The 15,636-nt window shown below is 38.3% G+C and overlaps 1 protein-coding gene across 1 annotated transcript; it reads left to right on the plus strand.

The window, feature by feature from the left end:
• Positions 1 to 10,300: 10,300 nt before the first annotated feature.
• On the plus strand, positions 10,301 to 12,345 carry LOC117093518 (zinc finger protein 626-like). The gene is given in 3 exon segments (XM_033228853.1): positions 10,301 to 10,334; positions 10,722 to 10,939; positions 10,941 to 12,345. Coding segments are annotated over 3 exon segments (1,026 nt in total). The 3' UTR covers positions 11,715 to 12,345.
• Positions 12,346 to 15,636: the final 3,291 nt, after the last annotated feature.

Consider the following 15,636-nt stretch of genomic DNA (forward strand, 5'->3'; position numbering starts at 1 on the left):
GCCAGCCTGGTCTCAAACCCCTGGCGTCAGATGATGTGTTCCCGCCTCAGCCTCCCAAATTGCTAGGATTACAGGCTTGAGCCACTGTGCCTGGCCTTTTTTTAACATATTTTGGATATAGATTTACAAATGAGAAACATTTATAACTTTTTAAAATAATGACTGTATCTTTGTTATCCACCAACATTCAACTTAGGTTTCATTTGTATTGCATCATCAACAGATTTGGTGTTTTGTTTTTTTTTTTTTTTTTTGTTTTTTTTTTTGTTTTTTTTTTTTGAGGCGGAGTCTCGCTCTGTCGCCCGGACTGGAGTGCAGTGGCCAGATCTCAGCTCACTGCAAGCTCCGCCTCCTGGGTTTCCGCCATTCTCCTGCCTCAGCCTCCCAAGTAGCTGGGACTACAGGCGCCCGCCACCTCGCCCGGCTAGTTTTGTATTTTTAGTAGAGACGGGGTTTCACCGTATTAGCCAGGATGGTCTCGATCTCCTGACCTCGTGATCCGCCCGTCTCGGCCTCCCAAAGTGCTGGGATTACAGGCTTGAGCCACCGCGCCCGGCCAGATTTGGTGTTTTTTAAAAAACTTATAGTGGCCTTTCTGGCTGGGCGCGGTGGCTCAAGCCTGTAATCCCAGCACTTTGGGAGGCCGAGACGGGCGGATCACGAGGTCAGGAGATCGAGACCATCCTGGCTAATACGGTGAAACCCCGTCTCTACTAAAAAATACAAAAAAACTAGCCGGGCGAGGTGGTGAGCGCCTGTAGTCCCAGCTACTCGGGAGGCTGAGGCAGAAGAATGGCGTAAACCCGGGAGGCGGAGCTTGCAGTGAGCTGAGAACCGGCCACTGCACTCCAGCCTGGGTGGCAGAGCAAGACTCCATCTCAGAAAAAAAAAAAAAAAAAATTATAGTGGCCTTTCTAATGGGTGTGAGGTGATTTTGTTTGTCATTGTTTTTTTTTCTCTATAAACTAGTAATTTTCTGTGTCCTTTCAAACGCTTTTTTTCATTTGTGTACTTTTCTAATAAAAATTTCATTTGTCCATTTCTAAATCAAGTTATTCAACTTCATTGTTTAGTTTTAAGGGTTGTTTATGTATTTTGAATATTTTCTTTCACATGTAATATGCAAATGTTTTACCCATTTTCTAAGGGATATTGTTACTCTTGAATTGATTTTGATATGCAGAAATTTTGAAGTTTAGTGTAGTTAAACTTTTCTATTTCATTTGTTGCTCAGGCATTTAATTTTGTATGTAAGAAAATGGTGCCAAGACCAATGTCGTGTCTTACTCCTGTATTTTTTTCTAAAAGATTTGTTAGTTATTTTATGTCTAAGTATTTTATTAAAAATATATTTTTGTAACATTCAAGGAAATAATCCAACTTTATTGGTGTTGATATTCAGTTTTCAACATCATTTTTTGAAGAGATTATTTTTCTCTATTTTGTACTCATGGCAACTTTGCGGAAGATCATTTGGTAATATACGGAAGGGTTCATTTCTGAGCTCTCTATTCTGTTCTTTCATCTGTTTATCTTTGTGTCAGTATCACATTGTTTATGTTCTGTAACTTTTACTCTAGGTTGTATTGACATTTTGTGAAAAATGAAATTTTTTTGACCCCTGAGCAAGAATATGTTGAGTGTTTCGTATACACATGGTTTTGAATTTGCCAGTTTGACTTTTGCTTTTAATTCCCAGTTTCATTCACTTTTTGTTGGAAAACACACATGCATAATTTTAGTCTTTTTTAAGTGATTGCTTTTGTTGTTTTGAGACAAGATCTTAGCGTCACCTAGTGTGGAGTACAGTGGCATAATTTTGGCTCTCTGTAGCCTCAGCCTCCTGGGCTCAAGTGATCCTCTTACCTCAGTTTTCTGAGTAGCTAGGACTACAGATATGGACTACCTTGTCTGGCTAATTGTTTGTTTGTAGTGTTTGAATCTGACTATGTTGCCCAGGCTGGTCTCAAACTTTTGGCACCAATGGATCCTCTTACTTTCATCTCCCAAAGGGTTAGGATTATAGGCAGCAGCCATGGCACCCAATCAGTATTTTTGAAATTAATAAAACTTGGTGTGTGTCCTAAGAGAATACACCAGATGTAAATAAGAATATTGCGTATTATCTTGGTTTTGACTGGAAAGTTTTGTGTGCGTCTGTGAAGCCTAGTTGGTCTATAATATGATTTGGATGTCCATGCTCTCCAAACCTCATGCTGCAATATAAATCCTTAATGTTGGATGTAGGACCTGGTGGGACATGTTTGGATCACGGGGGCAAATTTCTCATGAATGGCTGGTACATTTTCTTGGTAACCATAAAGTTTACACTCTATTAATTCAAATGAGAGTAGGTTCTTTAAAAGAACCTGGCTCCTTCACCTCACACTTGCTCTGTCTCTTACCATATAATACATCCAGTTACCCTTTATTTTTCACCATGATTGTAAGTTTCCTGAGACCCTCACCAGAAGCAGATATTGGCACACACTTCTTATACAGTCTGCCAAACTGTGAGCCAAATAAACCTCTTTTTGTTATAAATAATGTACTCTCAATTATTCCTCTATTTGAAAAATAATTAACATAGTCTATAATGTTTTCTAAGTTTTCTGTTTGTTATTTTTTATCTGAATTTTCTATTTATTATTGCAAATGGGGTCTTGATGTCTACAATGATTATGTTGCTATGTATGTCTTGCTTCACTTTTGTCAATATTTGCTTTATATATTTTGGAGCCCTGATGTTATATACACATATACATATAGAAAGGTAAATATTATAGATTTCTGGTATATCAACTCACTTTGTCATAATACAATATCAATCTTTGTCTCATAGTAGTACATGACTTAAAGCATGTTATGTCTAGTATAATTATGACCACCTCACTCAATTGTGGTTACTATTTTCATGGAATATACAATTTTTCCATTCTGTTACTACAGCCTATTTGACTGAATGCTAAGATGAGTCTCTCATAGGCAACATACTGATTGCTTTTTAAAAAACCACTCAGGCTTTCTATTTCTTTTTCTTTATATACTTTTATTTATTTATTTATTTATTTATTTATTTTTTTGAGACGGAGTCTGGCGCTCTGTCGCCCAGGCTGGAGTGCAGTGGCCGGATCTCAGCTCACTGCAAGCTCCGCCTCCTGAGTTTACGCCATTCTCTCGCCTCAGCCTCCCGAGTAGCTGGGACTACAGGCGCCCGCCATCTCGCCCGGCTAATTTTTTGTATTTTTTTAGTAGAGACGGGGTTTCACCGTGTTAGCCAGGATGGTCTCGATCTCCTGACCTCGTGATCCGCCCTTCTCGGCCTCCCAAAGTGCTGGGATTACAGGCTTGAGCCACCGCGCCCGGCCTTATTTATTTATATATTTATTTATTTAGACATGCAGTTTTGCTCTTGTTGCCCAGGCTGGAGTGCAATGGTGCAATCTCAGTTCACTTCAACCTCCGCCTCCCGGGTTTAAGCGATTCTCCTGCCTCGGCTTCCAGAGTAGCTGGGATTACAGGTGCCCGCCACCATGCCCGGCTAATTTTTTGTATTTTTAGTAGAGACAGGGTTTCACCGTGATGGCCAGGCTGGTCTTGAACTCCTGACTTCAGATGAGCTGCCCATTTCGGCCTCTCAAAGTGCTGGGATTACAGGCGTGAGCTACCAAGCCTGACCTCATTTATTTTTGAAATAGGGCCTCACTCTGTCACCCAGGCTGATTTGCATGTCTCACTGCTATCCAAACCTCCCAAACTCAGATTGTCCTCTCATTTTAGCCTCCCAAGTAACTGGGTTACTAGTATGTGTCATCACACCCAGCTAGCTTTTTTGTATTTTTTGTAGAGACAGAGTTTTCTCATGTTGCCCAGGCTGGTCTTGAACTCCTGGGATCAAGTGATCAGCCTACATTGGCCTTCCAAAATCCTAAGATTACATTTTATTTTATTAAGTAGTTTAATTAATTTATATTTAAAATGATTGCTTAAAGAAATGAAGTTGTTATTTCCCGTTACATTGTTATTTTATGTGTTTCTAGTAGTTTTATTTTTCTCATTTCCTGTTTTACTTTCTTAATTTTTATTTAATTTTGTACTGGCATGCATTATTTTTTACTTTCTTTTGCATACATTCTATAAATACTATCTTTGTAATCATCTTGAAAATTGGAGATTACATATATCTTAAAACAATATGTTTTAATTTTATAACAACTTCAATTTAATACAAAAGCTATGTCTCTATATTTTCCAGTTATTGATATTAAAATTATTTTATATGGTATATTTATTAACAAATTTAGGCAGAATTTTTTTTTTTTTTTTTTTTTTTTTTTGAGACAGAGTCTCACTCTATTGTCCAGGCTGGAATGCAATGACACAGTCTCGGCTCACTGCAGGCTCCACCTCCCAGGTACAAGTGATTGTCCTGCCTCAGCCTCCCATGTAGCTGGGATTACAGGTGTGCACCACCATGCCTGGCTAATTTTTGTATTTTTAGTAGGGACAGGGTTTCACCGTGTTGGCCAGGCTGGTCTCAAAGTCCTGGCCTTATGATTCGCCCTCCTTGGCCATCCAAAGCACTGGGATTACAGGCATGAGCCACCGTGCCCGGCTGATTTATGCACATTTACTTACGTTTTTTATATTCTATAAAAGAACTTTAAAGGTTTTATGAACAATCATTTTGCTTTTGTTTTGTTTTGTTTTGTTTTTTGAGACTGAGAGTCACTCTGTTGCTCAGGATGGAGTGCAGTAGTGGAGTGCAGTGGGCACCATTGCACCTGGCCTATTTTTTTTTTTTTTGTAAGATGGAGTCTTTCTCTGTCACACAGGCTGGAGTACCATGGCATGATTTTGGCTCACTGCAACCTCCACCTCCTTGATTCAAGAAATTCTCCTGCCTTGTCCGCCTCAGTAGCTGGGACAACAGGAATGTGCCACCATGTCCAAATAATTTTTGCACTTTTAGTACAGATGGTGTTTCACCATGTTATTCAGGCTGGTCTTGAACTCCTGACCTCAGACAATTCACCCGCCTCAGCCTCCCAAAGTGTTGGGATTACAGGCGTGAGCCAGGGTGCACAACCCCGTATGGTATATCTTGTAGGATTGTGCTAATGGTGAGGAACACTCAACTTTTATTTTGGAAAGTCTTTATACTCTTTTTGAAGTAAAATAATTTTGAATCAAGTATTACTGGTTAGAAGTTTTTGTTGTTGTTACATTAAAATTTTGGAAGTTCTCAGCTCTTTTTTTTTTAATCTTCAAGTAACCTTTGTATTACTTTACCTTATATTCTAAGATTCCTTTCATGAATACATGGATCTACTTGTTTTACATCCCATGTTTTAATTTTTTTGTAATTTAATATTTTGTGTTATATATTTTTGGGTATGTCACATCACACCAGTTAATTATGTGTTGATTTTTTAGTTTATATTATAATTGTATATAACAATATATTTTTGTTTATATTATAATTATATATAAGAATATTTAGGCCGGGCGCGGTGGCTCAAGCCTGTAATCCCAGCACTTTGGGAGGCCGAGACGGGTGGATCACGAGGTCAGGAGATCAAGACCATCCTGGCTAACACGGTGAAACCCCGTCTCTACTAAAAAATACAAAAAAATTAGCCGGGCGAGATGGCGGGCGCCTGTAGTCCCAGCTACTCGGGAGGCTGAGGCAGGAGAATGGCGTGAACCCGGGAGGCGGAGCTTGCAGTGAGCTGAGATCTGGCCACAGCACTCCAGCCTGGGCGGCAGAGCGAGACTCCGTCTCAAAAAAAAAAAAAAAAGAATATTTAACTGTACATTTTAAGACAATGTAGAGCAAAATTAAATATGAAAAAGCCATCTAACTATTGCCAATATAATTATTTCTATGTGTCTTTGCCTGTATAAATATTATCCCTGTAGTTTTGTGTCACTTGTATATTTGTTGTGTAGGTTTGGTGTAACAGGGTTTTGTTTTTGGTTTTGGTTTTTTTGAGAGGGAATTTTGCTCTTGTTATGCAGGCTGCAGTACAATGGTGGGATCTCAGCTCACTGAAACCTCCAACTTCTGGGTTCATGCCATTCTCCTACCTCAGCCTCCTGAGTAGCTGGGATTACAGGCATGTGCCGCCACACCTGGCTAATTTTGTACTTTTAGTAGAGACAGGGTTTCACCATTTTGGTCAGGTTGGTCTCGAACTCCTGACCTCAGGTGGTCGGCCTGCCTCGGCCTCCCAGAGTGCTGGGATTACAGGCGTGAGCCACTTCATCTGGCCTGTAACAGTTTTTTAATCCTGTCTAGGTGAGTAGTCATGAAATCTCTCCCAATTTCAACGTCTATTTATTTGTGAATCTATATTAATTTTGTGTCAGAGAAACACTTTTGGATTTGAAGATAATTTAAAAACAATAATTACTCTGTATCTATTTTAGGTATTATTGTTTATTTTTACTTATGTGTTATGTGTCAAAAACACATAACAAAATTAACAATAAAATTTTCTAGGCCGGGCACGGTGGCTTATGCCTGTAATCCCATCACTTTCAAAGGCCAAGGCGGGTGGATCATGGTGTCAGAAGATCGAGACCATCCTGGCCAACATGGTGAAACCCCGTCTCTACTAAAATACAAAAAATTAGCCAGGCGTGGTGCTGTGCACCTGTAATTCCAGCTACTGAGAAGCTTGAGGCAGGGGAATTGCTTAAACCCAGGAAGTGGAGGTTGCAGTGAGCTGAGATAATGCCACTGCAGTTTTGCCTGAGAGTTAGAGTGATAAGTACATATTTCTAAATATTCAGTTTGGTCATATTAATTATATTGACATTGTTATGCAGCTTATCACTAGAATGTTTTTATCTGGCAAAGCTAAATCTCATTACACATTAAACAACTACCAATTATTCCCATTTCGTGGCACTTTTCAAACACCACTCTGTTTTCTGTTTTTAAGAGTATAACTGCTTTATGTATCTCATACAATCTGTGTCTTTTTCTGGCTGGCTCATTTTATTTTGCATAATGTCATCAATATTTATCTTAATAGTTAGACTAATTTCTGCTATTTGAAAACTGAATGAGATTCCAGTATTTTTGATTTGGTGACAGAAATTTGCATTGCTTTAACCTATTGGCTTTCAGTAACAATGCTGCAATAATTATGTGAAAGCTAACATGTGTGCTGCATTTTTTTTTTTTTTTTTTTTTTTTGAGACAGAGTCTCCCTCTGTGGCCCAGGCTGGAGTGCAGTGGCGCGATCTCCGCTCACTGCAAGCTCCGCTGCCTCCTGGGTTCACACCATTCTCCTGTGTCAGCCTCCTGAGAAGCTGGGACTACAGGCGCCTGCCACCACGCCCGGCTAATTTTTTTTTTTTTTTTTGTATTTTTAGTAGAGACGGGGTTTCACCGTGTTCGCCAGGGTGGTCTGGATCTCCTGACCTCGTGATCTGCCCGCCTCGGCCTCCCAAAGTGCTGGGATTACAGGCGTGAGCCACCACGCCCAGCCTGCATTCTGTTTTGTTGGTCTACTTTTTCACTTTTATACTCATACCAAATTGTTTTAATTCTGTAGCTTTTTGATGTGTTTGGAAATCAGAAATTGTAATGCCTCCAACATTATTCCTTGAAGATTATTGGGTACTTTATTATCTCTTTAGATTCCATATACTTTTGGATTTGCTGTTTTTATTCAAAAATGCAATGAGAAATTGAAAAATATTGCATTAATTCTGTAGATTAAATTGAACAGTATAGACATCTTCACAATATTATTCCTTTTTTGATTGTTTGTTTTTGAGATGGAGTTAAATTCACCCACCTTGGCCTCCCAAAGTGCTGGGATTACAGGCGTTAGCCACTGCACCCAGCCCAGTAATTTCAACAAGTGCATGCTTAATAGTGTGTTGTATCATTTCTATATATTTTTAAATTTATCAATTATTTATGTTATTGTTTTATACTCTAATTCCATTTTTGTCATAGAAAGTGATCAATAAAATTTCAATTTTAAAAAATGTGTTAAGGCTTTGTTTTTGGCCTAACAGGTGGTCTATAAAGAAGAAAGTTGTATGAGCTATTGAGAAGGCTGTGTATTCTGTTGTTGAGGAGTGTTCTCTATACCTTCATTAGAAATCATTGTTTTTTACTGCCTTCTAGCCTTCTGTTTCCTTACTAATATTCTCTCTTGTTTTATTACAGAAAGTGAAGTATTGAAATGTCATATTATAATTATATTGCTCTCTCTGTGTTTATTCAGTTTTGTTAGTATTTGCTTTATATATTTGAAACCCCAATATGAGACACACACACATAAATACACACATGTATATACAAATTTGTAATAGGTTCCCAGTGAATGAATCTGTATATTTTTTTAATGTCCTTCTTTGTCTTTTTGAAGTTTTGACTTAAAGTACATTTTATAAAGTATGACAGTTTTTAACTTAACATGTAGCTTGTGTAATATTATTTTGACCCCTTCTCTCATTTTGTTAATATTTACATGAAATTTCTACTTCCGTCTTGCCACTTTCAGTCTTTTTTTGTCATTAGATCTCAACTGACTCTTGTAGAAAGGCAAGTTGAATCTTGATTTTTATAATTTTTTAATAAACCTGTTTATTGAAAGTATATCTCTTGATTGGAAAGATAATTATGTATATATTTAAATGGTTTTCTGAAAGAGAAAAACTTACTAATGTTATTTTATTAATTGTTATATTTGATTCTTATATCTTTGTCTCTCCTTTTTCTGTGGTTTTTGTGTTTTTTTGATTTTTGTATTGGTATGCATTCAGGATTTTTAAAATTTTCTTTTGTGTATCCATACAAATATTTTCTTAGCAGTACCTTGGGGATTACATGAAACCGCTAAAAGATCCGACAATATATTTGAATGTGGTAAAAAATAAACTTCAGTTAAATACAAAAATTCTTCATCATTACATCTGCCTGCATTGCAGCTCCTAAAATTCTCTTATCTGTGAGTTTTGAAGTTTTGCTTGTATGTGTGTTTGTTATAAATATCTTTGTGTGTGTCCTAGTTTGTTCAGCTTTTTCATGTTTACATTAGTTTTTCTTTTAAGAAATTTTTCAGTTATTTTTTGAATTTTTTATATCCACAATTTTTGTTTTTTGCTATTTTAATATTTCTTACTATCCTCATTTTTATCTTCAGTACTTAATGTTTCACTGACCTAATATTTTTCAAATTTATTTATTCATTCATTCATTCATTCATTCATTCTGAGATGGAGTCTTTTTCTGTTGCCCAGTCTCTGGAGTGCAGTGGCGTGACCTCGGCTCATGGCAGCCTCTGCCTTCTGAGTTCCAGCAATTCTCCTGCCTCCGTCTCCCAAGTAGCTGGGGTTACAGGTGGCTGCTGGCACGCCCGGCTAATTTTTTGTATTTTTAGCAGAGACGGGTTTTCACCATGTTGGCCAGGCTAATTTTGGACTCCTGACTTCAAATGATCCACCCACCTCGGCCTCCTAAGTTGCTGGGATTATAGGTGTGAGCCATTGTGCCCAGCCTATTTTATTTTAGTTTTGAGACAGTCTTGCTCTGGCACCCAGTCTGGAGTGCAGTGGTACAATATCCACTCACTGCAATCGTCTCCTCCCAGGTTCAAGCAATTCTTGTGTGTCAGCCTCCCAAGTAGCTGGGATTACAGGCACATGCTACCACGCCCAGCTAGTTTTTGTATTTTTAGTAGATACAAGGTTTCACCATGTTGGCCAGGCTGGTCTCAAACTCTGATCTAATGTAGTTTACCCACCTTGGCCTCCTAGTGTGTTGGGATTCCAGGAATGAGCCACCAAGCTTAACCTGTACAGTTTATTGGGAATTTTTAAAATTACTTTATATACATTTTATGGTTGTTTTTGAAAATTTTATAACTTTGATGGGGTCATATTGCTCTAATATTTTGTATTTATTATAATCTTTGAGATTTTGACATTAACAAAATGCTACCTGTTACAATCTTTGTAATATAGCTTTGTCCTGGCATAGTCTGAAATCAATTGTCTTAACTAGAGATTCTGGGAATCTCAGCTCACTGCAACCTCCACCTCCCAGGTTCAAGCAATTCTCTGCCTCGGCCTCCTGAGTAGCTGGGATTACAGGTGTCCAGCACCACACCCAGCTAATTTTTTGAATTTTAGTACAGATTGAATTTCACCATCTTTGTCAAGCTGGTCTGGAACTCTTGACCTTCTGATCCACCCATGTCAGCCTCCCAACATGCTCGGATTACAGGCATGAATCACCCTGGCCAGTCGACAATTTGCTTTTAAAGGCACAATGTTATACTGGAGAGCAAAAACAGCTGTGTTGGGTATAAGTAACAGACTTTTCTATTTCTTCTATTTGGCCCTTTGCATTGTGCTCACCTGGGGCCCTTCACAACTTATTTATAAGTTTTTTACAAATGTATTTTGGTCAGTATCTTTTTGTTAAATTTATATGTCTAGGAAGAAATTATCATCTGTGGTATTGTGCTATGCCATCTTGCTTATGTAGTTTATGTAATTGTATAGATTAGACTTGGAAAATATATTCATTTGAGTCTAGCAATTAAAGTAATGTGTTATTTTTATTTCTTTCACTAATGTGTTCTCATTTCACCCAAGACTTTTTGCCAGAGAAGAACATAAAAGATTCTTTCCAAAAAGGAACACTGAGAAGATACGAAAAATGTAGAGATAGGAAATTTCTTTAAAAGAAGGCTATAAAAGTGTGGATGAGTGTAAGGTGCACAAAGAAAGTTATAATGAACTTAAGCAATGTTTGCCAACTACCCAGAGCAAAATATTTCAATTTGATAAATATGTAGAAGTGTTTCATCAATTTTCAAATTCAAACAGACAAAAGAGAGGACATACTGGGAAAAAACCTTTCAAATATATAGAATGTGGCAAAGCTTGTAAGCAGTTCTCAACTCTTAACTACACATAAGAAAATTCATACTGGAGGGAAACCCTACAAATGTGAAGAATGTGGCAAAGCCTTTAAGCACTCCTCCACTCTTACTACCCATAAGAGAAATCATACTGGAGAGAAACCGTACAAGTGTGATAAATGTGGCAAAGCCTTTATGTCATCCTCAGCCCTTAGTAAACATGAGATAATTCATACGGAAAAGAAACCCTACAAATGTGAAGAATGTGGCAAAGCCTTCAACCGGTCCTCAACCCTTACGACACATAAGATAATTCATACTGGAGAGAAACCCTACAAATGTGAAGAATGTGGCAAAGCCTTCAACCGGTCGTCAACCCTTACGACACGTCAGAGAATTCATACTGAAGAGAAACCATACAAATGTGAAGAATGTGGCAAAGCTTTTAAATACTCCTCTACCCTTACTACACATAAAAGAATTCATACTAGAGAGAAACCCTACAAATGTGAAGAATGTGGCAAAGCCTTCAAGCGGTCCTCAGACCTTACTACACATAAGATAATTCATACTGGAGAGAAACCCTGCAACTGTGAAGCATGTGGCAAAGCTTTTAAGTACTCCTCCAACCTTACTACACATAAGAAAATTCATACTGGAGAGAGACCCTACAAATGTGAAGAATGTGGCAAAGCCTTCAACCAGTCCTCAATCCTTACTACACATAAGAGAATTCATACTGGAGAGAAATTCTACAAATGTGAAGAATGGGCAAAAGCTTCAAGCGGTCCTCACGCCTTACTACACATAAGATAATTCATACTCGAGAGAAGTTCTACAAATGTGAAGAATGCAGCAAAGCTTTTAAGCAGTTCTCTAACCTTAGTACACATAAGAAAATTCATACTGGAAAACCCTACAGATGTGAAGAATGTGGCAAAGCCTTTGAGCGCTCCTCTAAACTTACTACACATAAGAGATTTCATACTGGAGAGAAACCCTACAGATGTGAGTAATGTGGCAGAGCTTTTCACCTATCCTCACACCTTACTACACATAAGATAATTCATACTGGAGAGAAACCATATGAATGTGATGAATGTGGAAAAGCTTTTAACCAGCCCTCAATTCTAACTATGAGAATTGATATGGAATATAAACCCTACAAATATAAAGAATGTGACAAATTTTTTAAGGAACTTCTCAACTTTTATTACACATAATTCATACTAGAAAGAAACCCTACAAGTGTGAAGAATGTGGCAAGGCATATAACAAGTTCTATATTTTTTTTTTTTGAGATGGAGTTTCAACTCTTATCACCCAGGCTGGTGTGCAACAGCACAATCTCGACTCACTGCAACCTCCGCCTCCTGGGTTCAATCCATTCTCCTGCCTCAGCCTCCCAAGTAGAGGGGATTACCAGTGCCCACCCCCATGCCCAGCTAACTTTTGTATTTTTAGTAGAGACAGGGTTACGCTATGTTTGTCAGGCTGGTATCCAACTCCTGACCTCACATGATCCACCCACCTCGGCCTCCTAAAGTGCTGGAATTATAGGCATGAGCCACCATGCCTGGCCACAAGTTCTTAATTCTTTTTTTTTTTTTTTTTTTTTTTTGAGGCAGAGTCTCGCTCTGTCGCCCGGACTGGAGTGCAGTGGCCAGATCTCAGCTCACTGCAAGCTCCGCCTCCCGGGTTCATGCCATTCTCCTGCCTCAGCCTCCCGAGTAGCTGGGACTACAGGCGCCCGCCACCTCACCCGGCTAGTTTTTGTATTTTTAGTAGAGACGGGGTTTCACCGTGTTAGCCAGGATGGTCTCGATCTCCTGACCTCGTGATCCACCCGTCTCGGCCTCCCAAAGTGCTGGGATTACAGGCTTGAGCCACCGCGCCCGGCCTTAATTCTTAAGAGACATGGTGATAATTCATGCTGAAGAGGAACTCTACAAACGTGAAAGATGTGACAGTGCTTTTATCAACACCTCCATCCTTTCTATATATAAAAAATCTATACTAGTGTGAAACCCTAGAAATATATAAAATGTGAAACAACCTTTATATGGTTGCCATTTTTGATAGTAAGTAAGATAATTCATACTGGCAACATTCCTACAAGCATGAAGAATGTGGCAAAACTTTTAGTCAGTATGTACACCTTATTTCGCAGGAAAGCTAGTATCCTTGAGAAAAATTGTACAAATGTAAAGAATATGGAAAACCCATGAATGCCTACTCAACATAAGAAGGTTCATAGTTAATCTTACTCAACATCTTACTCAACATAAGAAGGTTCATAGTTAATAAAAGCATTAAAAGTGCAATTACTGTCAAAAAGTCTTTCAGAAAATATAAGCCTTTAAAGTGAAGAAGAGTGTTTATTCTGAAGACAACCATTACAAATTTAGAGGGGGTTTATTGCACACATTTTGTACTAGAGGAAAACCCTGAAGCAGTTGCTCCAGCTTTGCTCAACATCAGGGAACTTATATTGGAGAAGAGTCTTGCAAATGTAATGAATTTGGAAACACTTAAAAAAAAAAAAAAAGTACAGCTCAGAAAACACCAGAGTTTATACTAAAATATATTTCTGCAGATGCAGTCAACATGAAAAAATACTTAATTCAAAATTAATTGTATGTACATATCAGAGAATTAAAGAATAAGGCACTGACACTTCAGACATTACACTAAATAAGAGTGTCGAGTATAAAAATGAATTCACAGCTAAAGTTGTTAAATTATTTGTATATAACTTTAAAAGGAGATTTTTTTGAAGCTTTGTAATTACATTGAAACTATACTGGTTTCCTTGAAAACAGTTTTTTGAAAAGTGAATAATGATGTAATACAGCTTTCAAATTACTTTATGCTGTTACTTTATTTCTGTTGTAGTCACATGTGAATGTATGTGATCAATTGTCACTGCATCAGAGATATTAGAGATTCTTTATTGAGCATTCTTTATGACCTTTTCTATAAAGGAGTAAGGACATTAAAATGTAAGATGCATGATGAAAATATAAGTGGAGAGGCTCATTGTAGTTAACCTGAATTAAGTAATGTTTAAGGTAGGTGTTCAGAGTAATACTTTTCTACATTATACTGAGAGAAAGAAATTATAAATTATAGTTAAAGTATATCAATTATTATTTTAGTAATTTTACTGTTATGTAATAAAGTGCAGTATATTTAAAAATTGTTAGATTATGTGTGAACTTAATTTATATTTTATTTTTTTATTTATTTAACTTTTCTTTTGAGATGGAGTCTTGCTCTGTCACCCAGGCTGGAGTGCAGCAGCATGATCTCAGCGCAATGACTGCAACCTCCGCCTCCCAAGTTCAAGAAATCCTCCTGCCTTAGCCTCTCGAGTAGTGGGGACTACAGGTGCTCAACACCACTCCTGGCTAATTTTTGTATTTTTAGTAGTCACAGGGTTTCCCCATATTGGTCAGGCTAGTCTCGAACTCCTAAGCTCAAGCGATCCACCCACCTGGGCCTCCCAAAGTGTTGGGATTACAGGTGTGAGCCAATATGCCCGGCCTAATTTTATTTTTTACCATCTTAAAACTATTGTGCATTTAATGAAGCATTATCATGCCACTAACTTTAACCTACCCCACCATACTCAATGGTGTAAGTAAAAGATGGAAGAAGTATACTATTTGGCATATAGTGGACTACCATCACTAGTAATCACTTTGCCAGTAGCTTTAAACTGCAAATGAATTGAAGAATATTGTTCCCATTAGTTAAATTTTTAATCTTTTTTCGTAATTTATTATTACTATTTTTGAGTATATAGTATGTGTATATATGTCTTATAGAGCATATTTTGATTCAGGCATACAATATGTAGTAATTAGGGTAAATAAGGTATCCATCACCTCTAGTATTTATCCTTTCTATTCCAAACAGTGTAATTATACACTTTTAGTTATTTTAAAATACCCAATTAAATTGTAATTGATGACCGGGTTATTTTTATGGTCATAATAAAAATTATACAGATATATAAATAGAATATGGGCTGGGCGCAGTGGCTCATGCCTGTAATCCCAGCACATTGGTAGGCCAAGCTGGGCAGATCATGAGGTCAGGAGTTCAAGACCAGCCTGACCAACACTGTGAAACTCTCTCTCTACTAAAACTACATAAATTAGTTGGGCATGGTGGTGCACCTGTATTCCTCGCTACTCAGGAGCCTGAGGCAGGAGAATGGCTTGAACCTGGGAGGTGGAGGTTGCAGTGAGCTGAGATAGCACCACTGCACTCCAGCCTGGGTGACAAAGGGACACTCCATCTCAAAAAAAAAAGAAACTGGGCATGGTGGCTCACACCTGTAATCCCAGCACTTTGGGAGGCTGAGGCGGGCGAATCGTGAGGTCAGGAGATCAAGACCATCCTGGCTAACATGGTGAAACCCTGTCTCTACTAAAAATACAAAAAGTTACCCCGGCGTGGTGGTGGGCGCCTGTAGTCTCAGCTACTTGGGAGGCTGCAGCAGGAGAATGGCATGATCCCTGGAGGTGGAGGTTGCAGTGAGCCAAGATCGTGCCACTGCACTCCAGCCAGGGCAACAGAGCAAGACTCCATCTCAAAAAAAAAAAAAATACGGCCATGTGCAGTGGCTCACGCCTGTTATCCCAGCAATTTTGGAGGCTAAAGCAGGTGGATTGCCTGAGTTCAGGAGTTAAAGACCAGCCTGGCCAACATGGTGAAACCCTGTCTCTAC

Source organism: Trachypithecus francoisi, unplaced genomic scaffold, assembly GCF_009764315.1.
Source record: "Trachypithecus francoisi isolate TF-2019V2 unplaced genomic scaffold, Tfra_2.0 Lachesis_group12, whole genome shotgun sequence".
NCBI classification, from domain to species: Eukaryota; Metazoa; Chordata; class Mammalia; order Primates; family Cercopithecidae; genus Trachypithecus; species Trachypithecus francoisi.